This window comes from Myiozetetes cayanensis, unplaced genomic scaffold (genome assembly GCF_022539395.1).
Source record: "Myiozetetes cayanensis isolate MyiCay16 unplaced genomic scaffold, myiCay2020 scf4, whole genome shotgun sequence".
NCBI lineage: Eukaryota > Metazoa > Chordata > Aves > Passeriformes > Tyrannidae > Myiozetetes > Myiozetetes cayanensis.
Genome location: NW_026087631.1, coordinates 45,115,529 through 45,142,453, shown reverse-complemented (window position 1 = coordinate 45,142,453; position 26,925 = coordinate 45,115,529). Strand labels below are relative to the sequence as shown.

General features: G+C 38.2%; 1 protein-coding gene across 3 annotated transcripts in view; it reads left to right on the top strand.

Annotated features, from left to right (window-relative positions):
• The window catches only part of SLC38A9 (solute carrier family 38 member 9), a 48,136-nt gene that overhangs the window by 3,163 nt on the left and 18,048 nt on the right, over positions 1-26,925 (top strand). For 2 of the 3 annotated variants that reach the window (XM_050329160.1, XM_050329159.1), the window contains exons 2-11: positions 3,783-3,934; positions 11,732-11,864; positions 12,554-12,675; positions 12,820-12,883; positions 12,992-13,085; positions 13,993-14,163; positions 16,662-16,721; positions 18,859-19,056; positions 20,781-20,888; positions 24,350-24,456. In XM_050329160.1, the coding sequence (XP_050185117.1) occupies positions 3,831-3,934; positions 11,732-11,864; positions 12,554-12,675; positions 12,820-12,883; positions 12,992-13,085; positions 13,993-14,163; positions 16,662-16,721; positions 18,859-19,056; positions 20,781-20,888; positions 24,350-24,456 (1,161 nt within the window). In that variant the 5' untranslated portion in view covers positions 3,783-3,830. Of the gene's footprint in view, positions 1-3,782; positions 3,935-11,731; positions 11,865-12,553; positions 12,676-12,819; positions 12,884-12,991; positions 13,086-13,992; positions 14,164-16,661; positions 16,722-18,858; positions 19,057-20,780; positions 20,889-24,349; positions 24,457-26,925 lie in introns of those variants that run through there. The other variant, XM_050329161.1, reaches the window with a different exon arrangement.

Here is a 26,925-nt window from a genome sequence, read left to right as displayed (position 1 = left end):
TTTTGTTATCCAGTGTTACATGAAGCAGGCTCTAAGCAACAGGGGAAGAAAAAGGGTAACGTAATGTAAAAGATGGGTGATCCCCCAGGCTGGGGCTTTAATTACACTTTTGTTAGTGTTGCCTTCTTCTGCAGATCATACTCCTGTCTTTTCAACTGGACAGTGAAACTACTGGTTCTATGAAACTACAAACTAGACAACCCCAAGCCAGCACCAAAACAGTTGTATCCCACTTTAGATTTATTTTTTTAAAGAGATCTGTTCCACAGTCCTGTTTATTCCACCAAGACAGAAAGAAAGACAAATAGCTGTACCGCCACAGACCGGGGGAGGAAAGACAGAATGAGCAGCAGGGTACAGCACTGCTTTTAACTCATAGCACTGCTGAAGACAAAATACCGTGAATTTATGACTCCAGCTCCAGCTACACTACAGCTAACAGAAACCTCTTTTCCACTTGAAGGAAAATCCAGTTTGACAACAAATGAGTCAAGTATCCTTACAACATCCTTCTCTGTTTCTAAACAGCCATACCTTAATTCCCAGAGGTCCATAGTAATAGTCTGCATTCAAGAGTGGCCTCATGGAAGCTGTTACTGTGGTGTATTATAAAATATACGAACAGAATGAGGTTTGTCAAGAAACTTTTATTTTTGGCGTGAATTCTTTGTGTTTGGCATCCCAGTCCTTATTATAGTCTTTATAGATCGTATAGAGAGTATTCTGTGTCCCATCACAGATTTTTAAAAGAAACCTCCTGAATGATGTGAACATAGATCAGATAGCCCATAGAAGAAAAATCTTTAGATAACTACAGCATTAGGAAAATTACAGTTGGGAAGAGGCTGTTGTAATGGAAACTGTCAGGCAGTAAGCTGAGAGAGCAAAACTGGCTCCACTCCATGTATTAAAAGTGTTTGTTGAGAGTGCAGTCCAGTCAAAAAGCATAAATTGTAGATAAAAGAGAGGCTAATCAGGTTCATTGTTCCTCATTTTGCTCTTCTGCTTAAAATGGTCCTTTAACTGTCCTGGCTCCAGCTGCAGCCTTTACCTGTGTGATAGCTACCTTCGTTTGTAGAGCAGCTGAACATTGATACTCATAAGCTTCATTGTTATCAACAATAAGCACTTAAAAAATAAACTGTCTTTGCAGATCCAGCTTTTAAGTGACCTTAAGGAGTCAAGAAAAAAGAGCTTCACAAGCCCCAAATGATGCTGGCAAGCCAAACTTACAATGTGATATGTTTTGCAAGAATTATTTTGCTTCATGGAACACTATAAAATCTTCTTGGTTCTTAATTTATAGCCACAGTGCAGAGAAAATCAAACTGGTGATCAATGTTGTCAGCATTAGATGGATTTGTAAAGCATGATTAAATTATTGGTTTTAAGGACGGGATGTGCATTTGATATCTTCTTAATCTGTGTCATAAACCATGGCCTGTGGAAGGAAGGGATCTCAGTACTGCAATCTTAGGAAAATTCTGTCTAAAACCACTTCCAAGTATTTGGGATTTGAATTTATTTCAGTTTCCAATTCAGGCATTCGGACTTTAAATTTTCATCTGCATTTCTACGGCTAGACCTGAAGTGTTATTTAAACTCTTAAGAGAGATACAAAATGCAGAAAAAGTGAGGGATCTGTGTTTGAGACCTAGGTGTATCGGTTCATAAAATCATGACAGATGTTCAGGTAAGAAAGAAAATAGAATAGAAGAAGATAATCTCATATTTTAATGGGAATGGCAGAGGTGTAGGTGGATATTTGTAGCAGTGTGTGAAATCTCTGGGGCCTGTGTTTTTGTTTCAGAAGTGTTTAGCTGCTACAGAAAGCTGATGTGAACTGGGGTGAATTTTAACTGTAAGAGTGCAGAGTATCAATAAGGAGAAAGGAAATAATGTAGTTGCTGTAGAACAATAAGGGGAACCAACAGAAGTGAACAAAAAGGGAGTTTGGAACGGAACAGTGTCACATGAAGTAAAAATATTGGTGTGAACTAAGATATCTCTTTATAGGCAGTGTTAAGTAAAGGCAGTTTGGGAAAGCAATTTTGACAGTATGTAGGAGACACAGAAAATAGGAAAGGAGGAGCAGGAATCCACTCGCTAAAGCATCACCAGAGGAGCTGAGAAGGATGAGAGAAAATAAGACATTCAATTGAGGCCAAAGAACAAGCAGCAGTGCTGTCGAAGAAAAGGACTTCAGGGTAAAGAATCAAAACTGGTGATTTATAGAAGGTCTAGAGTGGCAAAAGTGAGGAAGCAGTAAGTTAGGAAGGGTAAGAGAATTCCTGTCTTGGAAAGGCTCTGTAAAGTTTACAGGAAAAAGCTTTAGAGAGTAACAGCAAAAATGAAGTTCAAGAGAAAAAAATGCCAGTGCAAATAAGGCTCTTAAGATTGCCTCAGTTATTACCACTGATCGCTTATTATGTCTGCTCAAAGAGCTACCTAATAGCCATTGAGCTGTCAAAGGCAGGGCTAGTTCTTTCAGTGCTATTTCCATGAACTGGGCCCTCCAGTGATTTCCTTCCCTTGTGATCAGAGAGCCGTTACCTGTGTCTGTTTTCTACAAAGCACTTCCTTAGCAGGTTGAGCCAGTCTTAGTGCTTCTGCAGTCCCTGCAATGTGCTCCTTCAGTGTTTTCCTATGCCTCCTTTAGCAGTTTTTTCAATCCCAAAGAGTGGAACTTTCTTTCCTTTTTCATTGGCTCCTTCAGGTTCTTTGTTTTTTTTTTTTTTTCCAGAGGTATTAACAGGATACGCTAATGGAAGAGGTTTGACAATATGCAGCTAAGAAGGGGTAGAACTGTGTCACTGCTTACCTTGGGTTGGTGTGATTTATGGGATTGGACCTGTACAGTGTATTTCCATGAGGATGCAGAATGATGATACACACCTTATTCTTTCTGTCTTCTTCCATCGCTACCCCAGGTTTCAAACAGTGCTATCCTTCCTTGTCATGTGTCAGCTCTGGTTGTCATGTGTCTTTCCATCAACCTGTCTAACATCCTAAAGCATTCTGAGACATTGTGAAAGAGCAGATACTTCTACCGTTTTTGTCTGGAGGCATCCTGGCTTCTACTGCTTTTGTTTGAAGGAGTCCTGGCTGAGGAATTCTTTAGGAGGTAGCAGGAATGAGAGCTGTTAAAGCCATTACATTTGTTCAGCTGCACAAGACCACAGAAAGTCCCCCATGAGGACTGTAATTCAATCTAAGTAGAAATCCATTAGCTTGAAAGAGGTCTGCTCCCCACTGTTTGGCCCAGAGTGGTCTGAATGCATGTAATAGTTGTTATTAATGCATTATTAAACCATTTATTGCCTTTAATTCAAAGAGCTCGGGCACAGTAGACTGCAATAATCTGATCCTTATTGTGGAACTGGAATAAACTGCGTATGTATGTGTCTGCTGCAAAGTCTGAAGTACTTTAGTGAAACAGTAGTCTCTAATAACTGATAAATTGTTCTCAGCTGTACTGTTACACATTAGAAATACAACTCCTTTAGAGATTTAAGTTTAATTCATTTTGCCTGTTGCGGCGCTAAAAGAGATTTAGAGCACAATTGTACATTGACCAGTTAAATAGATAGTGTGTTTTTAAAAAATACCTTTCCCACCATACCTGCCTTGTGATGTTTGCATTATGGAATGAGAATTTTCAAGTGGCAAGTTGAAGGTGCTTTGCATCCCTTGGAGCTTCAGAAGCTGTGGGACTCTGCCAGTGTTAAATTCGTAGCAGGGACACAGTTTTGCTTAACTGCAGTTGTCTCGTTTTTTTTTAGGCTTGAATAACTGACAGAATCTAAAAGAAGGAGACACAATCACCAAATATGGAAAAGGATACCAAACCTATCTTAGTTCCTGTGGGAGGCGATGAAAGCAATTACGGAATCATGAATATACAATTTAATCCAGAAGACTATAAGTGCAAAAGGTATGAGGAAGGCTGAACCTACAGAATTATTATGTAGCAAGGAGTAGTTTAATCTTTGCTTTTAACAACAGAATCCTACAAAGACAAAAGACTTAACATTTGGAAACCAGGATCTGAATACAAACAGTTCCTACTTTGTATGTTACACTATTTTGTTTCCAGGCACTGGGTGAACAAGTGGTATTACTATGTTTTGTTTGTAAGGGTAAGACTTTCCTATTACCACCACTTCAGAGAGTGTTCTGCAATAAGAACTTGGCATGTGGCTTTAAAGTGCTCTTCAAACGTGGAATATCATATGTGTATACTGGTGCATGATTATTTTTTTAGCACAACCAACTGAAATGTAGAGATCATGCAAGAAAGCTTGCCAGACAATGTAGATAAATGGCTGTCACTATGTGTAGATGGTGCTCTGTACATTCTGCAGGTGATGCTGGAAAAATACATTATTTGCTAGTACTGAGGGAACTGAGTGACCTTTACTACCTTTCAAGGAAAAAATATGTAGTGCTTTTTGAGATTGAACAAATATGAAAAGTTCAGCAGTCCAGCCTTACTGCTGCGCCTTCAAAAACAATATCTATCTAGCTAAGTGATTATTTTGCATTTTTCTTAAGGGTTTAACAGCTTTGTTTCCCAAAGGAGGTTGGAGTGGGAGACTTCCTCTGCTGCAGTTAAAATTTCTGTGGGCTGGTCCTGGAACCAAAACTGAGATCGGAGTGGGAACTGCCTTTCTGATACTAGCTGAAGGCACCAGCCCTTCAATTTTATATGAAGAAATAGCCCTTTACCACCTCTTGGACCCTGTTGATGTTTTTTTCCCCTCTCCATCCAACATCATATTTCGGTAATGCAGTTTTCCTGAAGAAACTGAAGATGGCACTGTTGTATAGAAAATATTGTTGTTGGGGTTCACTTCAGCCAGAAAAAGTTTTTGATGATAGTGCTTTTCTGCTGTCTCAGCCTACCACTTTAGAAAGCCATCTGAGCCTGCTTATATGTGAGCCAGGGGCTAAACAATCTTTCTTTTCTCTGCCAGCAAAGGAAGGATGATAAAGGTCTGAGTGAGCCCAGGGGAACAAATGGAGCACAGGTGCAGGAGCATATGGAATTCTGTATATAAAGGTTAGGAAACGCTAGAGTACTTTCATGTGGGAAAAGGCATTTGTGCTAAATGAAATGATGTTCTAACTTCTTTTTGGGGAGTATCAGAGCCCCTCGTGGCCCTTCTGGCATAAGAAGACTAGTAGTTTGTATGGTTTTTGGGAGACCCTTGTTTTGGAGGAAATATGTGTTTTGTTTAAAAAGAAGCAGTGGGTTTCAGGTGGCATGGTGATGCAGTGGCAGTATGAGAGGTTTACATCTTTTTGATATATCAAAGTGCCAAGACTCACTTTTTAAAGTTTTTTTGTTTTCTTACTGTGTTGTTGGCTTTTTTCCTTGTGATTTCTCAAGTTTGGAGACTCAGCTTCGTAAAAGGCATTTGGCCTGGCATTTCGTTCCCTCCCTGAAAGCAGATGCACTTGGATTGTGTTCCCACCTCCACAGTCTCCAGCTGTGCAAATCTGTTTACTTTGTCCATAATGCTCCTCTCTTGAGTTCATTCTCCCATTTTCTACAGTCTAGTTCTTTGCCTTCTAAGCATGCAGAGGGACAAAGATGAAGGGCATGAAAAGGGGCCTGAACAAGTTTGAACTTCATCTCTGTATTAGAAGAGGCAGCTGCAGACTTTAAAAGATACAAGGAAGAACAGGCCATCAGGGTCTGTGTCAGTTGTGGTCAGAGCAGTGGGCACTATGAAGGGCTTCTTCATTAGACCTTTAGGGTATAGCAGCTCATGGAAAGGAGGTTTATTATGCATAAAAGTATCAAACAGTGCAAGTGCAGAAGTACAATGCGAAGTATGCTCTATTTACTTTGTTCCTTTCTATGATTCGCTCTTCAGAAACCTGACCCAACATTGGTGGTTGGTCTTTTTCCTTTGGTTGAGATAGCTCTTCAAGGGTTTTGTTTAATTTGCTTATAATTACTGTTTGTCTGTCTTAGTGCTGTTCTGTTCTTTTGTTTGAGTTGTTTGAGATTTGATGCCATTTGCATAGTTATTTGGTTTTCTTAACAGCTTGGAGGATTTGGAATTTTTGAAAGGCATGCTTTTCAGTGTTTACATACAAACAATAAGCTAATTGTTTGTTAGAGTTGTAAATTACTTTGTTTAGTATTGTTTTGCTAATTTGGGGGAATATAAAACCACTTTTAATCTTTTTAAAGAGGATGTTATTGTTCTTCGCAATGATCCGAATTACTCACACAGTATTTAATGTGTTTTGCCCATTTTGAAGGTCCCTTTAAAAACTAGAACGTCATTTCTGTACTGGCTTCTTGATGATTATTGTATGCAAGAGAGGGAGTTTCCTGTTTTCTTTTGACTGCTCTTTAAATCTGTTTATTGTCAACAGATACTGCATTTGTCTTCAGGAATACTTGAACCTTCAAAGAAGCAATTGATGTTTCGTTTTCTTTATTTTGCATATGAAAAAGCTTGACAATGCCTCCTGCTAAAGGGAGATCAAACCTTTTTGAAGTCCCACAGCTTTCTCACAATGCAGGAGACATCAGCAGGTGAAATTAAAGTTATAAATTAAACAGTGTCTGTAGATGGCAGTCAGAGAAGCCTTTTACATGCAAAAGAGGTTGATTCCCTTTATTTTCGAAGTTCTTTTAATTTAGAAAAAGACAGACAGTGGTTGGCAAGCTGTGCAAAACTATCCTTTTTGCATCCATTATGCCTTTACTGCTCCACACCCATGTGGTCATTTTACTCAATTGCGTGTTTTCCATTTTTCTCTGTTGCTAATAGATTTACAAATTCCTAATATTACTCTTTTTAGCTGGAAAGAATTGGAAGCTCCTTAATTAAGAACCTTCATAGTTCTTTGTAAGCAAACAGTAGAATATTTTTGCCTTTGACACACAAGAGTGAACATTGACTGAAATGAGGTAAAGCTTATGATACTTGTTGAAATGTTATACTCTGAAAGGTTTAGTTCTGCATCCAGCATTTTAAGATACTTGTGTGCTCATGCTGTAATCACTATAATGGTGATACGAATGCAGAAAAATTTCAAGTAAAATGTATTGCCAAGAGAGTGAAGATCTTACAGGATAACTGTAAGCACACTGGTTACAATACTTCAGTAAATTTAGGTAGCTTAGAAAGTCAGTCCTGGATTCTTTGGCACAGGTTTCCCTAAGAGAAGCACATGACATCTGTAATCATAGAAGATCCTGAGTTGGAAGTGATCCACAAGGATTCTGAAGTCCAGCTCCTGACCCTGCACAGGACAAACACAAAAATCATGCAATATACCTGAGAGTGTTGTCCAAAGGCTTCTTGAACTCTCTCAGGCTTGGTGCCCTGACCACTTCCCTGGGGAGTCTGTTCCGGTGGCTGGTGTTCCTGGTTCCTGGTATCCAGATAGGCAGTTCCCAATTATGAAATAGCATCTTATGAGTATAGTCTTATTATGACTTATTTTCCTTACTTTAGTGTCCAATATAATGAATCAGTTTTACTTCTCAGTTTCTCCTGTACCATATACAGCATTCCTGTAATAATTTGTTAACTCAGTAAAACAATAAATTTACTAACTTTATTTCTGTGTAACAATCCTATTACATTCCTGAACAGTAAATTAGTGATGTGGGGTGTCAGAGATGATCTTTTTGGAGGAGAGAAAGAATTGTAAAGCAACTATAAAGAAGTTTTTTGTATTTGTTTAAAAATTAAAAGTTTATGTTACATGAAATCATTAATACTGTCATGTAGAGCCAAAAGACACAGTGGCACAAAAAATTCTATTCCACTGTAACAGCTCAATACTTAGCACATTTTTTATCAGATCTCCAGAATCAGTTGTTTGATGTTTAAAAATACTTCAGCAGAAGTACTTGAAAAACAGTGTTACTGAGTTTAAAACTTCTTGAGATAGGTGTTAGTCCTACTCCTTCATTGCTCTGCAAGTTGTAGTATATTGCTGAAAATATCCAGAAGAAAGATGTAGCACCCTTACACAGTTGCAAAATTGTATGTAGTTTGCCAATATTCCTATTATGCTTTTTCCCTCTAACACTCTAATCCAACACTTGAACTTTGCCTACCACAATACTTGGAAACAACCTTCATTGAGAGCATCTCTTCATTTTCTTTGCTTGCAAATATTGCTACTGAAATTCAAAATATGAAGAAATTTGGACAGAAGCCCTCTTCTCTCTTTTCCTGGGTCAAATCTAGAGAATTCTTATCAACTGTCCCTTTGTGTGAGTGAGAAAAGCTGAGTTTAGCCACAGGTTTTCTGAGAATGGTTTCTGAAGTACAAGTGTGGAGTGTAGTGTATGGAAGGTGTGGACCTCCTGCATGAGGTCTTGCAGTTGTCCATATTCATGCTGCTGTGGAAAACAGCTCTGTTTTACTGATGAATTTGCCCTGGTAAAAGAGCATTGTTTTTCAGGCTAATTAATGAAATATTAACTGTAACTGTATTTTTTAATATGGATAAAGTTTAATGGACACTATAGTTTATCTCAATGCATGGAAGTTTTCTGCACTGTTTCACATTCATAGTCACACCCTCCAGTCATGTAACCTCTCCGCTTCCCCCAGATCACATTGTCCACCATCCCCTTCATAATAATTTTGCCATGTGAGAGAGATAATGTAATTGCCTTTATAAATTGCGAGTTTTTAACAGAAATCTGTTGCAGCTGCTAATGCTTGCCTGTGCAGGAGTGCTTGCCCACTAGATATATGGTCCCTAAAATGAGTTTTTCAAAATATATCCAAGATTATGTCCTACCTGCTTTGGGCTTTGAAGATCTCAGTCTTTGAGAGAACTTCTCAGACTCCTGTCTGCGTATGCCCTCTAACCAGTCTTTGATCTGGGTGTTGCTGGGAGCAGGGAAATGACCTTGATCCTAGGCAGAGTGCTACCTTTTTCTAGTAGTGACCAGGGAGAAAGTTGCCTCTCAGCCTCCCTCCTGGGAGGCAGAGTCAAACTGACAGTCAGCATCCAAGTCAGACTGATGTTTTCAAAGAGATCTGCAAGAAACACAAAGTTGATGGGTCGTCAGTCTGGCCAGTCTATTTTAGCAGTCACTTGCTAAGTAGGCCTAGTACAGTGGTACCCTGGAAGAAACAAAATTAACTTTTGCTTAACATCATTTTCATTCTCAACAGATGTGCAGTAGGAGGGATCGGGAGGGGAATTAGCTCAAGTATTGGCAGCAATAAACGTGTGCACTCCTTCAGTCAGGAAGCAGAAGTAAGGGATATATAGAATTTTAAATTCTATTTTATTTTCCTTACCCATAGATTAGATTCTGGATCATACCTTCTGTTTTGTGCTATACCAAAAATTCCTTGTTTAATCCAGACTCTGTTCATAATACTGGAGAAAATGAAATATCTTTCTTTAAAGAATTTCTTACCTACAGATAGGTTTTTGCTGCATTTGATTTTTTTCGTTGATATTTGGTTGTTGACTAACAACACTGCTTTCCCCATAAAATAGAATGCTGTATTCATGTTTTCTATTATTTCAGTTCTAAAACCATTCACAGCTTTTATTTAAATTACTTTAAAAATAATCTCCTCCTGTCTTCCACTCTGGAAGAATTTTCTTTGACGTCCATGTCAGCAGTTGTTGAACACCATTTTCAAGGAAATCTTCGTGAAGGTCTTCACACTATGCAGCTCCTGTAAAATTAGCAAAACACATACTTTAAAGTGTCCTAAGTATAGTGTGTGTCAGTGATCCAAAAAGAAAGCAGCAGAGAGCTGACTGAGGTTGGTACTGCATTTAAGGATGTTATTTTTCCTGTTTTCATAGCTACAGTCTTTATTTTGCAGGTCTTCTAATGAAATATTTTTAGCTCTGTCCAATGATTAGATCAGACTCATAAATTTTAAACTAAAACAAGTGAAGTTCTTTAGAGCTGACAGTCCATGAGAGTGGTTTTGTACATTACCTACGTGTGGAATTAGTTAGCCCCATGTGCCTGTGACCTGAGTAATAAACTTTATTGCTTAAAATTTATTCCTGTTCAACTGAGATATCTCTCTAAATTGTTTATAAGAACACCACAGAAAATCAAACACAAAACAGGGATTTCCCCTTTCATGTCATAATCACAGGAAAAAAAGAGGCAATTGAGAGTATTTTAAAAATTCAGTTATTCATTTTCATTTCAGTAAGTGTGAAACAACTTAGCAAATCTAAGCCATTTTTTTCCTTGATGAAGCAAGATGTAAGAATTAATTAAGGTGAAGAAAAGAATGAATTTGTGGAGAGGGAAGTTTGTATTCTCTATTTTCCTCTTTCATGAGTCAGGTTTGCTTAGTCTCATAAATAATCCTACCTACTGTGTCCCCTCAAGTACACAGGAATAGGAACCTACCTTATCTCTTTCAAAGATAGAGCAAAACTGTATTCCTTATCTTCCTTCCAAATGAAAGGTGGTGTCATGGTACAAATGCTTAATGATTGACTAGGAAAGAGTGATGTTTGTTATTGGTATTGAGAGCTGGGGCAGGAGGGGTTGACCAAGTTCCTTTGTAGTCTGGAACAGAAATGGGTATTGAAAATCAGTCAATTCAAATAGATTTTGCACATATTACGGGAGAAGTGGCATTGATTTATTTCTGACCTAATTTCCATCCTTGGTAGTCGGAAACTTGTGGGTCCTGTTTTTGGAGTGGCTCTTGGTTCTATGTGATATAAACATCAACCTGGAAGAAGATCAGAAAGCTCTTGAGATAGATTTAAAAATTAAAAAGACTGGTAAAAGGAAAAAAAGCCCAATATACCAGGACATAAAGGCCACCAGTGTCCTCTCTTTTCTTTGAGAAATTAGCCTGTCAGTGCTAGAAGTGAATGTATACAAGAGCGTAGTATACATATATGGAAGTAAATTATACTTGATTTAAAAAAAAAATCACTGCAGTATCTTGATTTGATCACATTTATCTGATAGTGCCCCTTGCATGAAGCTGAATTTATGTTGTACTGTAACTTGAGGAGCAGCTTTCACTTCGCTTGTTCTACCTTTGTGAGTAGAGAAAAAGAGAGAGAAAAAAAGGGGCATATGATGTGCCTGCTTTCTCCTTTGGTGTCTGTGACCGTACCTGCAGTCTAACTCAGGTGGGGAAGAGGAAGGGAGACAAATTTCTTTCTCTGTGGCATTGCTTAAAAATAGTATGGGCACATGGACTTTTTTGGGCGTGGTTCTTTCCCCATTAAACACAATTCCATACAGTGATTTTTGGCTGATTTAGTAGTTCCTAACCTTTTTTATAGGTGGTCCTCATTACCACTGCTTGTTCCTCTCTTTGTTTGCTTTCTGATTCTGCATTCTCATGCTTTCTGTTCCTCATCACTACATCTGGGAACATTAGTTATAAGCTTTAATAAGCTTACCCAAGCTTATTAGCATGTATTTCTGGCGTGATTCATTGTTGAGAACTAACAGAGTGGATATTAGGTTTGAATTTTGATGTTAGGCTGCCCTGCAGAATCTGGGCAGGAGGCCATTTTAATGTGGATGGTATAAACTCATGGTTCTTTCATGGATGGCAGCATCCCTCATGGCACTGATGTTTTTCTGCGTTTGCTTTGTGTCAGTGAATGACAGAATCATCCTGAGTGTTGATGAGCTATTCTCTGAGTTGTATGTTAGCTCTTGTATTCTAGAGTTTTAAGGGTTTTCTTTTTTTTTTTCCTTTTTTTTCCCCTCCTTTAGACCATTTCATGTGGAGCCTACAAACATAGTCAGCGTGAACGATGACACTCAAAGAGTTACTGACGAAGCTTCAGCAATGAATAAGCGGATTCATTACTATAGCAGGCTCACCTCCCCTGCAGACAGGGCATTGGTAAGGCAGGGCCGCATGAACTGGGTGGTCTCTGGTATGTTGGGTCTTCCACAGCCTAGATTTGTATCAGCAGCAGAAATAAAGGTTGGGGGAGAACCACTCTGTAGCTTGCTTGGAACTAAATAACTAACAGCTGAGTACCTTAAATAGGTTTTGTTTTATCGCAAGCTGTGATTTACTTCTTGTGCAATGCCTTCACCATTAAAAGAAAACATACAAACAACTTGAATTTTATAACAGTGATCCAGGCTGCCCAGATGTATGACCTCATTTCTCCCATCTATAAGATTTAAGCTGTGGTCAGCTGCAGTGACTGAACTATTGAACTAGCATGAAGATCTGTGCATAGTGTCTTTACAGACATTTTGCAGAAGAAAAATGTGTATTTCTACTGTCTAGCTAAAAATCCTATCAAATGTTGGGTTTTTTCCCCTGGAGAGAAAATAAGCATAGTATAACATTTTATCCTTTTGTTTGTTTGTTTTGGCTTGGTTTTGGTTTTGGGTTTTTTTGCTTGTTTGGGTTTGGTGCTTTTTTTGTTGGTTTCTGTTTGTTTGTTTTGTTTTGTTTTGTTTTAATAATGTAGTGTCCTGGAAATATTTTGTGATTTACAATAATTGACTTGCTGTATTTGGTACAGTAGTTACTGTGGTGTTACTAATATGTCTTGTTTTATATCCATTTGTTAGATTGCTCCTGATCATGTACTTCCAGCTCCTGATGAAATCTACGTGTACAGTCCATTAGGAACTGCTTTTAAAGTTGACACTTGCACAGATGGCTATGGTAAAAACTCCAGTCTAGTGACAATGTATGTTGAGCACCTTGCCATATATTAGACAGAAAATGTATTATTATTGTATGTTCTATATTGCATGCATAACTATTGTAACTAAGAGGGCAATATGAAGTAAGAGTTTTGAACTATTCACTGAGTTTTTTCTTTTCTTCCTAGATTTATGATATGGAATACGATGATGGGTACATCCATATTAAGTATCCCATGGGGAATAAAACAGGTAAACTGTGAAAAATGTATGTGTGTGAAAATGTTTTTGGTAACATGGCTTGCTCTTCATTTTTCTGTAGTATATTGATAAATAAGCTGTATTTCTCGCTCTTAACAGGCAGGCTTCACTTCTGGAATTATTCTCATTTTACTCATGGGCATTTTGACTCTTTATTGCTGCTACAGAGTTGTGAAATCACGGCAAATGATACGTAAGAAATCCAAAGCTTTATAATGCGAATATTTCCGTTAAGCGTAAAATACAGCTATGTAATAGATTCTCAGTTTATCTGCATCTTTACTATATGTTAGACCCAACCTGCAAATAAAAAGCTGTACCTTTCAATGTCTCTCTCCCTTTTTATAGTGTGGATCTAAGCTCCGTAAGCTAAATGATTATCTTCTGTTATTAGATGATCCTTCAGTTGCTTGGGACCTAAGTAGCATAGCCAAACCCAAATTCTTAGAAAGCATGATTTCCCATGTTGATTTACTAAGTGTTTGGACTTAGAAAGTTGCACAGTGGAACAGCATGGGCTGTAGCTGCATCCCCTTGTTCTGTATACCTGTATTACCCTAATATTTGTGTGTATTCTGTGTTGAAAGCTATTTATGGACAGTCACCCAACTGACAGCTGCTCTAATTAGAATGTACTTTTGTTGTTCCAAACACCTTGCAGCTCTTGTAGTTGGTGCTTTCATGTATAAACCTCTCACTTGCTCAAAGGCCATTAAGACCTCCAGTTTGTGGTAATGCATTTCAGGGCATTGTTGAGGAACAGTTCTTGGTCTGGCCTACTTTGCCATAACTCCTTCAAAAGGCTTTAGCTGCAAATGCATGGCTGCATTTCTGCCACCATGTCTTACTCTAGTGCTTCTGAAAGTACTCAAAGTAGGATGGATGGCCACAATAACAGTCTCTATTTCAGACTTCTTTGGTCAAACACTTAAAACATATTATATTTCAAAGTTACCAGCAATCTTCTTAGTCCTTTAAAGCACTGTGACCACGTGTCAGAATATGCTAAAAAAAAGAATACAATCTTTCATTAATAGTTCTACTGACTCTTAATATAAGATTTTGTTAAGATATGTTTCTGGTTTTTGTATCTTTTTCAGCTTTAATAGATACCTCAAACTGGGAATTCCCAGATGTTTGCAAGTATTACTTTGGATCCTTTGGTCAGTGGTCAAGCCTCTTGTTTTCTATGATATCACTTGTTGGAGCCATGGTTGTTTATTGGGTGCTTATGTCCAACTTTCTGTTCAACACAGGGAAATTTATATACAGTAAGTATACATTTTTTCTTAACTTTTACAGCAATCTTGTGGAAAGATCAAGACTTCGCTTTACACTGAAAAAATCTGTTTTATGTAATCATGATTTTCCTGCTACTTTGCATGTAAAATCAGGTCCACATGTGGTGTTGTGGGCACAGTCATGTATGTTTTCAAAGCCACTTTCTCAGTCTCTCTCTCCAAGTGTGGTTTTAATGAAAGACAAAGTACCATTCATCTCATTTGCATGTCAGTAATGAGGCTTCTTGGTGTCATTCAAACAACCTAAACCTGGTTGCTTGTTTTCACTTTGTCTTTTCACTCCCCCTTTGTTTGCATGGGTGTAACTATTTGAACAGCCACATAACAGGCTAGACTGTTGAAATGATACAGGTTAATGAAATGAAAAAATCTAATGTCATTCTAGATTTCAACAAACACATTTATATATTGCTATATAACAAGTTTTTGCAAGTGTCCATGAAAAAGCAATGAACTGTAGTACAGTGAAAGAACAATGTGTTGTATGGTATTACTATAAAAGAAAACATTGATTACTTACACCCTTGTATGTGCACAGACACAGAAGCATTTGTGGATACAATCAATTAGGTATCTAGAGTGTGGGAATGGATGATGGATTTGAGAGCTTTGACAATCTGACTCATACCATTGAATACCTCAACTAAGATTTAAGATTTTCTGTTTTGAAGGAGTTAGCAAATCTCTGAGGCAAACAACAGCACAGATACTTAGACCTCTTAAACAATGTTCAATTAGAATTCCCACCATCCTTGAAGGACATACTTTATTGGTTAATGACTGACGTATTTTACAGCTGACCTAATTTATATGTTGTTATGGCCATTTAATTTTAGACTTGAGGTTATATTTAAGCTTAATTCTTGGATCCTAAATTATTCTGAACCAGATAACTCCAATTCTAATAAGCACAATTCAAAGTGTTTGAAACACTTCTTTTTCTAAGGGAAGAAGTCCTGCTTTTCCCTGGGCTTGGCATGTTATTTTATCACTTATCTATATTTGTTCAGAGTTCTTACTTAAGTTGTTTGCTCTGAGATAAGAATCATTGGATTCTTGTCCTAACTTTCATTGTTAATTACTAGGTTATAAAATGGGTAATAGGATGCAGGCTTGACACAATGGCACCTTCCAGCCAGGTATTTTTAAGTATTCTAAGCAGGCTACTATATTTAATTCTCATACATTCAGATAGCTTTTTAAAAAAACTGCACATTCACTTTAGGTGGGAACAAACTGATTTTATGTGGAAGGATGGTCTAGAAGTCAGTAGTACACAAAGGATGCAATAATTGTGAGCCGATGTAATATCATGTCTTTATTTTTTTTAATGTGGTGTCCCATGCTTTTGTTCTCTTTCTGTTTTATGAAACAAAAATTAATCTACAAATGCAATTACTAGTCCTAAACCACTTTTTAAATATAGATCTACAACTAAACTTAAAGTGCTTTAATTCTGTAAGAGCTATTAATTCTTTTGATGGATTCACACTAGATACTTCTTTTTTAATAGCATCGCAAAACAGTGGTGAAGTGAGTAGGTGATCAGTGATTTTAGTTAAATCTTCTGATTGTTGTGTACACTGAACTGAAAGAAGTATGTTTGTGGTTCACGGTGTCATAAATTAAAATGAAGAAAGAAAAAACAGGTGTTTTCCCATAAGACTTTTTGCTTTCTTTATGAGAAACAAGCTGCTGTAAATTGCGTTTAAAAAATGTGAGGCCAACTGGCCCTGCTGATCTTCTGTGTGTGTAATACACCCATATGCAGCAGAAGCAGAATTTAACCAGTGGCACACAAATTCAGTTTCCAAGCTGATGGAGCATTTTCTATGTGTATGTATAAATAAATAGAACAAAATTGATATCCAATACCCTCATAGAGGTGAAGCTGCAGAAACTTGGAAACAACTGGTGTGGTAGAGCAGTGAAGTATCACAGAAGTGTACAGCAAATAAAATACTACTAGAGATGCCTGTAGAAAGTAAGACTTAAACCTTTTTCCAGAGTTTCCCGTCCTTAAAATACAACATGGAAAAAGCATCCCATAGAGACCTTTCTGAAAAAAAAAAAAAAAAAGAAAAAAAAGAAAAAAAAAAAAGAGTAGGGGATGCTTCTTCTATATAATACTGTATGGACTAAGGGAATGTTTAATGCCCTTTTTTATTGTCCCAAAAGAGGCTGCAGACTGAGGAGCTGGGACAAGTGGAGCATCAGCTGGGAGCATGGAATCTTGGGAACTTTAAAAATGGACAGGGCTGCTGAGAAGAAAGTAGTACAGTGTGGGACTACTTTAAAACACTTCCAAAACTGTTTTAAAAAATCCTCTTAGGGCTGGAGGGAGTGCAAGCTGCTGTATTTCTGATGAAATTTTCCAAAATACTTTCTTACCTAATTTTTATCAAGTCAACAGATAAAAGCTTAATAGCTGGTTTGGGACATTGATAACAAGATTTTCTTCTTTTCAGACTATGTTCATGACATTAATGTAACAGATATTGTTCCTGGCACCAATGGAAGTAACAAAGGTAAGAAGAACTTAGTAGCATTGTGTTTCTGGTTTGAGGTGGGCAAATCATCGTGTTTCCATGACTAACCACATTCCAATTCTAAAGTATATATCATAAGTTCTAACTATGTTTTTAAAAAAACTATAATTTTCTATCTGGCATTTGTACTTCCACAAATAACCACACACTTATAAAGCTTAATAATTGGAGAGGAAAAAAAAAGAAAAGAAAGCGGGGGTGAGAATAAGTATTAAAAAGCCAATGACAAGTTTGCCAGATACATGCTCCTTAAAACCATGAATGTTAGACTTCTTAACAGTACTTGCACAATGAGGAATTGCATTAAGGAATTTTAACTTTCACACCCTGAAGTTGAGGCGCCTCAATTGTTTACTGTTTAAAAACTTGTCTGGGGCAGCTTTGCTACTCACCAGTTCTGCACCAAGACTCTTTTTTTAAAAACTTATAGAAGAACAGCTTTTATGATGCTGAGTGCAAAAAAGAAACAAGTATCAGGCTACGTGAGCTGTCGCTTGTGTTTTTTGGAGAGTCCGACATTCACACATCTAAGGGAAGAAACTGGAGTCGGGTATGAACATAGGTCTGTTGAGAGTTCTTAAGTAGGCAGAATAATGTAGAATGAAGGCAGGAGCAAGGCAGGCATTATTTACCCATGATCTTTCTGCCTGTGTACAGTGACTGAATTTGTAGTGCTTTGTTAAGAAGCAGAAAGGTTTCTCCATCTTGGGTGCATAGGGAATGAGGAAGCACATCCTAACCAGCTGGGCAGCTGTGTGTCACACAAGCTACAGCTGGGTTTCTGTAGAGCAGATGATAGTGTCAGGCAAAGGAGTTCAGAAATAATTCTGAAAAACAGTTAATTTGCATTTGCACTAGTGTTGAATCTTGCTTCTCCAACAGTCTTTACCAGCAAGACACTAATAACTGCTGCAGTGCTCTTCCTCTTGTGCTCCCTCCTGCTTCTGCTATTCTCTCCCATTCTTATGCAGCAGTGGGGTATAACTTGGAGGCAGAGTAGACAACAATATTCCAAACTATCTTCCACCAAATAGAAAATCTAAAGGATCTGCTTCACAAAATGAAGGGATTCCAGATGTTCAGGTGGCTCTTGACAAGATATTCAGGGCTACCAAGGAGACCAGTAAGAACATAACCATTTTTCAAGGTCTGAAAAACAATCCTGTGTTTAAGCACGAAATTTGTCTGAACGCGTTTTACACCTTTGGTTTTTTAACAGAACAGGAATGCAGCCGATGTAGGAGAGTGGCTATTGAGTACTGCAGGGTGCCAAGAGTTAAAATGAGACATTATGAGAACAATATGACAGGTTTATATTTCAACACATAGCTTCACAGGCACGTGTTAAAAAAATCAAATGAATATGTTTTTATCAAGGGATCTTTTTGTTTGTTTGGTTTTGTTCCGATCACTTGTTCAGGTGCTACCATTGATCAACCACCATGTAACAGGAGCGCAGTGTTGCCCTTTAGCAGCGTTACAGGAGCATATCTTAAATTTCTTCTTTTGTGTACAAGTGATGTACTTGGCCCTGGCACAGCACCAAAATGACAAGAGTTTTTTGGTTTAGTGTATGAGTTTTAGATATACCAGTTGCTTTATTGCCATCCTTAGTTTGTGTGTTTTTAGAGCAATGTGCAGTAATTCACGATCTTCTGTACAGAAAAGCACTTGCATCTTGGTTCTTATGATCTTACTGAAGTGTTCAGGGACAGATTAGGATGCTAAATTTGCAGCCAGATGCAGAGGTGCATTGCTAGGATTTGATCCAACAGGTGCACATAGGCACTGAACACATGTAGTTATAGGTATGTGATCTTGAAAGCTAATCCTGTCCCACAACTTGGGCTTCAGACAGATTATCATCTTTGTTGTGCTCAGCTGGAAGAACTGTAGCACTGTCAGATTAGCGTGCAAGGTACCTAGCTGTGGAATCTTAGCAATGAACTCTTGATTAAAAAAAACATATAGGAGTTAGGAACTGAGGTGTTGAACATTATTTTTGAGCAGTGCTCAGTAGGTAAAACACACCAGAAATCACGGGTCTTGACTGTGAATATTCTGTGCAAGTAAATCTCTTTTAATGTCAGAATATTTTTCTTTTCCTTTCTTCCAGTCATTTGTCCAAGTGCTGCTAGTGGTCACCTGCCACAGAACAGGAGCGTGGTGTTCTCTGCTGACAACATTACGGGTTTTACGCTATTTGAGAAGTGGTGGGACAAATCACAAACAGTACCATTTTACCTGATTGCTGTTCTTCTACCCATGCTAAATCTGAAGTCTCCATCCTTCTTTGCAAAGTTTAATGTCCTAGGTAGGTAACAAATAGTATGAAAACATTAGCTCATTGTAACTAAAATGTATAGAAGACAGTTAAAGCTACTCCATTGAGTAGAATTGTGGTTTCTTTTAGGTTAGAGAAGACCTCTAAGGTCATCGAGTTCAACCGTTAACCCAACACTGCCAAGTCCACCATTAAATCATGTCCATAAGTGCCACACTTACACGTCTTTTAAATACCTCCAAGGATGGTGACTCAACTCCTTCCCTGGACAGCCTGTTTCAATGCTTGACAACCCTTTCCGAGAAGAAAGTTTTCTGATCTAAACCTACCCTGGCACAGCTTGAGGCCATTTCCTATTGCTTGTTTCTTGGGAAGAGAAACAGATCCCCACCTGGCTACAACCTCCTTTCAGGAAGTTTTATAGAGGGATAAGGTTTCCCCTGAGCCTCCTAGCTAAACAACCCCAGCTCCCTCAGCCACTCCTGATAGGCCTTGTGCTCCAGACCCTTCACCAGCCTTGTTTCTTTTCCCTGAACACTCTCCATCACCTGGACACGCTGTTGGATCATGTTAAACCACTGTTGACCAGCACCCCCAGGTGTCCTTTTCCTCTGGGCAGCTTTCCAGCCACTCTCAGTATTTTGCTGGCAGCCTGTGTTGTGCCTCAAAGGAGGTTGTTGGTTGGTTTATTAATCCCGTAGGCTTTCTGTGCTGCTTTGCTTGAATCTTAGAGTTGATAGGGAGTTAATTTTTCTTCCCTTTGCTTGCTTGATAATCCTGTGAAACAAGTTCCACTACATCTACAACAGATTTTCCCAAATGGTGGTACACCTACTACTATGCAACATTTGATTCAAACTACTTGGGTATAGTCAGGCATACCCTTCCTCACTTGGTAAACATTTCAAAACAGTCAGTTACTTCCAAAGATTGATTACTTCTGACCTGAAGTAATTTGCTGCCAATCAGTTGATTAATTAATCACAGTATCATTCAGTCAATGTAACCTACTTCTGTGCTCAGTTTCCTTCAATTTTTAAGTGGTTACTCCTCTGTCCTTATCTCTTTTAAGTTGCCTGAGCCGAGGTCATATGCTCTCCATCCCACATGTATACACAGTAAGGCATTTATACCCATCTGTGATCCTATTTGTAGTCCTGTAGCTGTGCAGAGTACTGCTGGATGCCTCTGAACCAATGAGTTGGAATACAAATCCAGTGTTGTCATCAAGGTCATCCAAGGTTATGATTAAGACAAGGTTTTAATTTGTAGCGATCAAATTATCAGCTTCTAGTTCCCAGTGTAAAGTTCACAATTGTAGTAAATGTGTTTATTTCATTGGGCTTTTTGGTTCAGAAAGTCAGTGACAAAATAAACATTGGAATAGCTGGAGTACTGTTACCAGTGTTGTCTCAGGTTAGATTAAAATCCTGACAGCTGAAGCTGGAACTGATCTGTTGATGTCTAGAGACTTTTCTACCTTCCCAGCAACAGGGATTACACGGTGCTTCTTCCACTGTCACTAGTGCAATGCCTGCAGAACATTCAACTTGCTGAAAGCTTGCATTGGGTGCATTATTTTTTCACTCTGAAGTGGAAGTAAAGAAAAAATTTAGACCTAGCCTGCCATTAAGAATGAATACCAACCCTAACTGTTTAGGCTATTTATAACTAGTTGGATGGAAAAGAAATAAAACCCTGCATAAATACTTCCTACTACATCATGGTATTTGTTTGGCTCTTGTTTTTTCCAGGTACAGTTTCAGTTGTCTACCTAGTTTTTCTGGTTACAGTAAAGGCTGCTCATATGGGAATACACTTAGAATTCAACTGGTTTACAGAGAATGAATTTTTTGTACCAGGTAAGATAGTTAAAATGCAGTAATGAAGCATATATATGATGAATTTAAGATTTTTTTTTTCCTCATTCACCTTTTAACACCTCTGACATAAATAAATTGAAGAAATGCTGTCTGATGTTGCATGTAGAGGAAGGATGCATTGCAATAAAGCAACAAGGAATACCTTTCCCAAGCGATATTCCTTAATTGAGACAGTAGTGGAGAAGAGGAGGAGTGCCTGTCAGAGGAATCTCCAACATGTATCATGTAACAAAGAGCTTGCCATAGTCCTGTTTCACCTCTATTATTGTATGATCTTGCACCAGTTTCAGATCATGCATGTTTCAGTAGCAATTAAAAATGACAAACTCTAGACAGACTGGCTGAAGAAGTTGCTTTAAGTTCCTCACGCACTGTCTTGCTTAAATGAAATAGCTTATTCACCAAAATTCACAAGTACAGTTTTCCTGTACTTCCCAATCTATCTCAAGTTTTAAGCCATAATCTTAGCTCTTCTCTTTCAAACACCCATTAGCTCTCCAGTATGTTTTTCTGGAGTGTTGTTTGTTGGCTGTTTGTTCTTTCCAAATTACTGTTAAAAATTACTCTGTGAGATGTCACAGTCACAAACAAGTGGCATTTGGAACTGCATGATCAGATAGTCTAAAAAGATAAGTTTCTTGTTTTAAAAAGCCTGGAATAAGAGATCTGGGATTAGGTCTTAGTTGGCTTTTCCCCATTCTTTGTAGTAGGCAAAATTGTATGATCAGTTAGCTCCAGGGAGCTGTGTCCTGGACTGTTGAATACTATCACTCCTTCTGTCCTTAGAAACAGGAGTATTTGGTCCTTCTTTAGAAGTTACTTATTTACTTAAGAGGAGATATACACCTTCTTAGGGTTTCTTTTGTGGGTTGCACATTCTTAGTTTCACAGTCACAATAAACACTGTACTAAGGCTTAGACATGTGTTGCAAACTATTACTAGGTGCAATAAGGTAGACTTGGAGAAAAAGGATAACTTTAAAACATTCAGATGGGTTTTGAGTTACTGTAACAAGATAGAAATAAAAAAAAATAAAGAGTTGTTCCTTATTTCTAATGGAATCTCTGTTAATTTGTGGAATTACAGTAACACACTGTGGAAACGAGTGACAACTCCATGAGAACTACAGATAATTGAGTGAAGTTAAAAGTTATATGAAATTCAACTGATTTAAGTGTTTACAGATCACAGTTGCAGTGTTCTTGCAGCTACTTATTCTTTTTCTTCCCCTACCACTCTGTTTGGGTTGATTTCAGCTCTAGTTAAACTGAAATTGACTGACACGAAAGTAAGTACAATAAACAACTGGTGTATTCCAGGTATGTTTGGCAAAAGAGAACTGCTTAAAAAAATTAGTGTTCCACTTTTACACCCCCCAACCCCTAGTAGTCATCAAATCTGTTTGTTCGGTTTTCTGTAACTGTTGAAGGTCATTCCTTGATCTCAGCCAGGAATTCAGAACTCTATTTCAAGACCTGAATGCCAAGAAACAAGTGAAAGGCAGTTTCTTCAGCTTGGTCACATCACTGGGGAAAAAAATTATTGTCCTTTCTGTCTTGAGTCTTCAAATCTAGGCAGCTTTTGTGAGTATGACTGTGTACAAGAACAAATCAGGTGCTTTGAGGATGAACTGGATTATCTCCATAATTACCTGAGAATCCTCTTGACTACTGCAGCATAAGTACAAACTTAAAGATAGATGTACATTGTTCTGAAACAGTGCTATCTATGCTATCCTCCCATTACTGCATTTATTTTTAATAAGATGCTTTTGTCTCCAGTGTAGAAATTTGGATTTCAAAGTACTGCATGATTAGCACCTGTGTTAATGACTTGGTTTGTTATGTGTGACATTATTCTTAGTGCTGTTTGTAAGTGGAAATGATACTTGAGCATGTATTGCACAGTAGATAGACCGCAATGTTTAGTCTTGCTGCACTGTGAGCATGGAATCATGATTTTAACCTAAACTGCCCCAGCAGACAGTCTTCAGATGCTCACATGGCCTTGTATCTGTGGACTTTTCTTGAGAGTGCAGGAGAAAATATGCCCAGACTGTGGTTCAGTAGCAAAGCCACATAAACCAGAAACCAGCCTAAGAAAGAAATCAGGTTTTAAGCCTCTTGAAGTTCATGTCCAAGATCTTTTAAGCAGTCCTAGTGTAAAATGAGTTACAGCATGACACACATGCCACAGGTCTACCGAGAAGTACAGCACGCAGTAGTTTGATTATTTTGGCAATGTGACTAGTACTGCTAGGAGATAAACAAAGCTAATGCGTACAAATCCAGCTACTACGGATTGTTGTAGTGATGTGGAAATGCAGTGCTGAAAGAGCTTCTGAATCTGTCAGTTTGCTTTTTATTATTGAGATTAAAGTAGTGGATGGAAAACAACCCCAAAAGTCACTTGCAATTAGTTCTATCAGTAGCGTGTCATGCTAGTGGGGTAGTGAAGATACAGTGAATCCAGCCCTAGGGAAAGCATATTTTTTCAGCTTGGATGAGCCCTCGATTAGTTGCCTGGGATGTGTTTACCTTCCTGACTTCATAGCAGTTTACAGAAATCTGCTTTAGATATGGTTGCATGGAGCTCTCTGTGGTTTGATATGTAAGGGTGTGCAAACCTCTGGTGTTTTGCTGTACTGCTGGATACTTTCCAGAAGCTTAGCTATCTCTGAGTGCTGTTAACACTCTGAAGAGTGTATATATTCTTATGTAACACCAACTAATATGCTTCAATGATGTTACACATTGCTGAAGTCCTAGACCATTTGCAGCACTGCCAGAATCACACATCTGATGAACAGAATCACCATCACCATGAACATGATCCTTCAAGTATTAAAAGAAACAGAGTAAAGCTATTCCCATGGCCAAAAAAAAATATTGTCATACGTACTGTGAAGCATGGTAAGACAAGAAGTTGCTGTGCCTTTTTTTATGCCCTGGTTTCTAAGCAGAACCTCTTAAAAATCAATAGATATAATAGCTTTAGTGACTTCCTAACAACTAGAGACACAGGGCAAATGATTCTTTACCCCTGTCTCCTTGTTCAGGAACCAATAGGTACATAGCATCACTAAGCTAAATTCCAGCCTTAAAAATCCATTCCAGTTAAACTCTTGAGAAGCAGAAAAGCATGTATGTGTAAATCCTAGATTAACCTAATAATCACTGATGGTTGGTGTCTATCAGAGGAGCCTTGCTGAAGAGTGTGTTACATAGCCACAGACAGAACCACTGTGTTCATGCATTTTGTACTTCCTTGATTAAATATTTGCATTGGCTATAGTCCAAGATAAGATGGAGTGTCCCATTTCAAAGTGGAGGTTTGTGTTTCTACCAGTATGTTCCACTGCCGTGTATGTCTTCTGCATTTTGGCATTGTTTTGTTTCAAAGAAGTAACTTATAAACACTTTTTTTTTTCCTTCCTTAGAGTTTAGAATTCTGTTCCCTCAGCTCACAGGTGTTCTAACACTTGCCTTCTTCATCCACAATTGTGTCATCACACTTCTTCAGAATAACAGGAATCAAGAAAACAATGTAAGTAATTTCACAAGACTGTGCTGATTCATATCTAGATTTCCAGGCAACAGTCATTTTATTCCTATCTGGCTCTCTTGCGATCAGTCCAGGGACTCTAATAGCTTCAGGAAATGTAAGTCATTGTTGTGATTTGATAAGGAAAAAAGTTATACATTCTTTTCTTGGCTACCAGGGAATAACAGATGCATTACAAATTTATTCAAATGAGATCCTTGAGGAACACCCTAAACTTACTCATGGTCAAGCTGGTATTAAGTGGCCAGATTGTACACAAGAGGCAGAAGACTTGACAATGTTGAAAGACTCAAGGAAAACTGACCAATTGAAGAATGAAAAATGCTGGAGAGTATTAGGCACAGGACTGATTTTAGCAGAGTCCTAAACAGTAGTTTTAGGGTCTAGATAGCAGCTTTTCTTAGAGGTGCTTCAGTAGTTTTGTCTCAATCCAAGTCAAGGTCTATAAAGAAAACCAACACAATTTAGGAAATTGTCAGAGTTGAAGCTTGGATTGGGAACCTCTGTGATCTGTAGTGTTTGGACTGGACCTTTGCCCTTGAAAAAGTTATGCACTGTTCATCTAGCTCATCCAGCTGAAACTGTGTTCTTTCTTAATATCTTCCCATTATAAAATACAGAATAGAGTAAACACGATACACAGAGTCTCAGAGTACACTTTTACATTGTTTTGATTATTTAATTTTTTCCTCCCTACTTTCCAGGGTTCTTGTCCAGCTTCATTAAAATCTTAGCTGTAAAAGTAGCTGCAGTAATATACAAAGAATTTAAAATATTAGCTGGTACAAAATTGTAGAATCCCAGAATGCTTTAGGTTGAAAGGGACCTCTGGATGTCATCTTGTCTCCCTACTCAAGCAGGGCTACTGAGAGCCAGTTGCCTACACAGCATAAGATAAAATGTATCTGGTTTGATTAGTTGAAGGTGAAATGAAGATTTTTGTGCCAATGCACTGAGATGACCTTTTGCTTTAGAAATCTGCATAGTAATTTTTTGTACCTGTGAACCAAGACCAGCTTGCAAATTACCATTTCTGTGAAGGAGTCGTGCATTCTCCTCCAGGAAAGCTGCTTGAGATTTATGGACTTCTCTGAAAATAGTTTAACAACTAAAGAGGGGGGTAGTGGAGCTCCGGAGAAAGAAAGCTAAGTAAGCTTTTTGTCAATTTCCTGAAGAAAATCTTTTGATGTGAAGATTTCTCTTTAGCTGTGGCTTTCAAATTCTAAGTGCTTGATTTCCAACAATCAGCTCTGTATGCAGAGAAGGCCTAATCCCCCTGTGCCCTCTTTTAAGATTTTCTTGTGGATTCCTCCCTCTGTTTACATCAGAGCAAGCAATCAGCTGCAAAGAGCAGCACCTGGAGTCTTTTCCAGCTTGCTTTTTCTTTGTTAAGGAGGAAGAAACTGCTGCCTTCCTGCATTTGAATCAGCTTTTCCAATGCCCTCCCTGGAGCTTAAATTGAATTTCCAAGTCATGGATCCCAAGCCCTTGACAAGATTCTTGCATTCCAGAAGAAAGTTCAAATTGCACGGAAAGGACACCTTGAAGTATGGCAGCAAAGGTTTTTAGTGGGAAATCAAAGTTCTTGTAAGAGTTTTATTTGTCTGGAGATTTCTTTCCTTCTTTGTAGGTGTACAGGAGCCTTTCACCTAGGTCTCAGAAGTACTTTGCAAATGTTGATGATGCATCTATGCTCTTGAAGAGCTGTTTTGTGATTATGTCACTAAGCTGCTGGATTAAGTGGGAGATTTACATATGTATAGGGGTCTCAGCTTCTGTCATAAGTCAGGGGTTCTTTCTATCTGTTTATGACACCAAGATGGTTTATTCTGTAAGTATCTCATGGGGAGATACTGATATAACTCCATGAATAAAAACTCTACTGTTTTATGGATTGACCTGTTAACATGTAATTTTCTTCAGAGTTCTGTGAAAAGGCACAGAACTTGGCAAGCTAGAAAAACACCATTTTAGTTTTGAAGAGAACTTGCTAAAACTAGTGGTCATAGAACAACTCTTTGGGGAGGTGGAAAAAAGTAAGTGAAACAATAACATTCCTTTTATGGAGTTAGAAATTCAAAACAATAGCTGCTTCCATTCTGGGCACAGGCGTGTATCACAGCCCAAAGCTAAAACATTCATGGGGGAGGATTCCTCTGGCTGCTATTCTGGTACAGTGGTGTGGGTGTGAGAAGAGCAGTGTCTTGAAGTAAGCCAAGTGTCAGCAGCACAGCTTGGAGAAGCCCTGTGAGCAGGTTTCTTACTCTGCAGTTCAAAGCTGGACTTCCTGTTTGCATCTCCTCCTGCTACCTCCTTGTTCTTATCAGTGTAAATGTTTGTACAGTGCTCAGTCAACTGGTTTGAAAACTGATTGCATAGAAAACTAACCCAGCCACTGAAAGGTCTTTAGTTGGGGGTTTAGTTTGTAGAGTTTTCTTCTGATTCACGTCT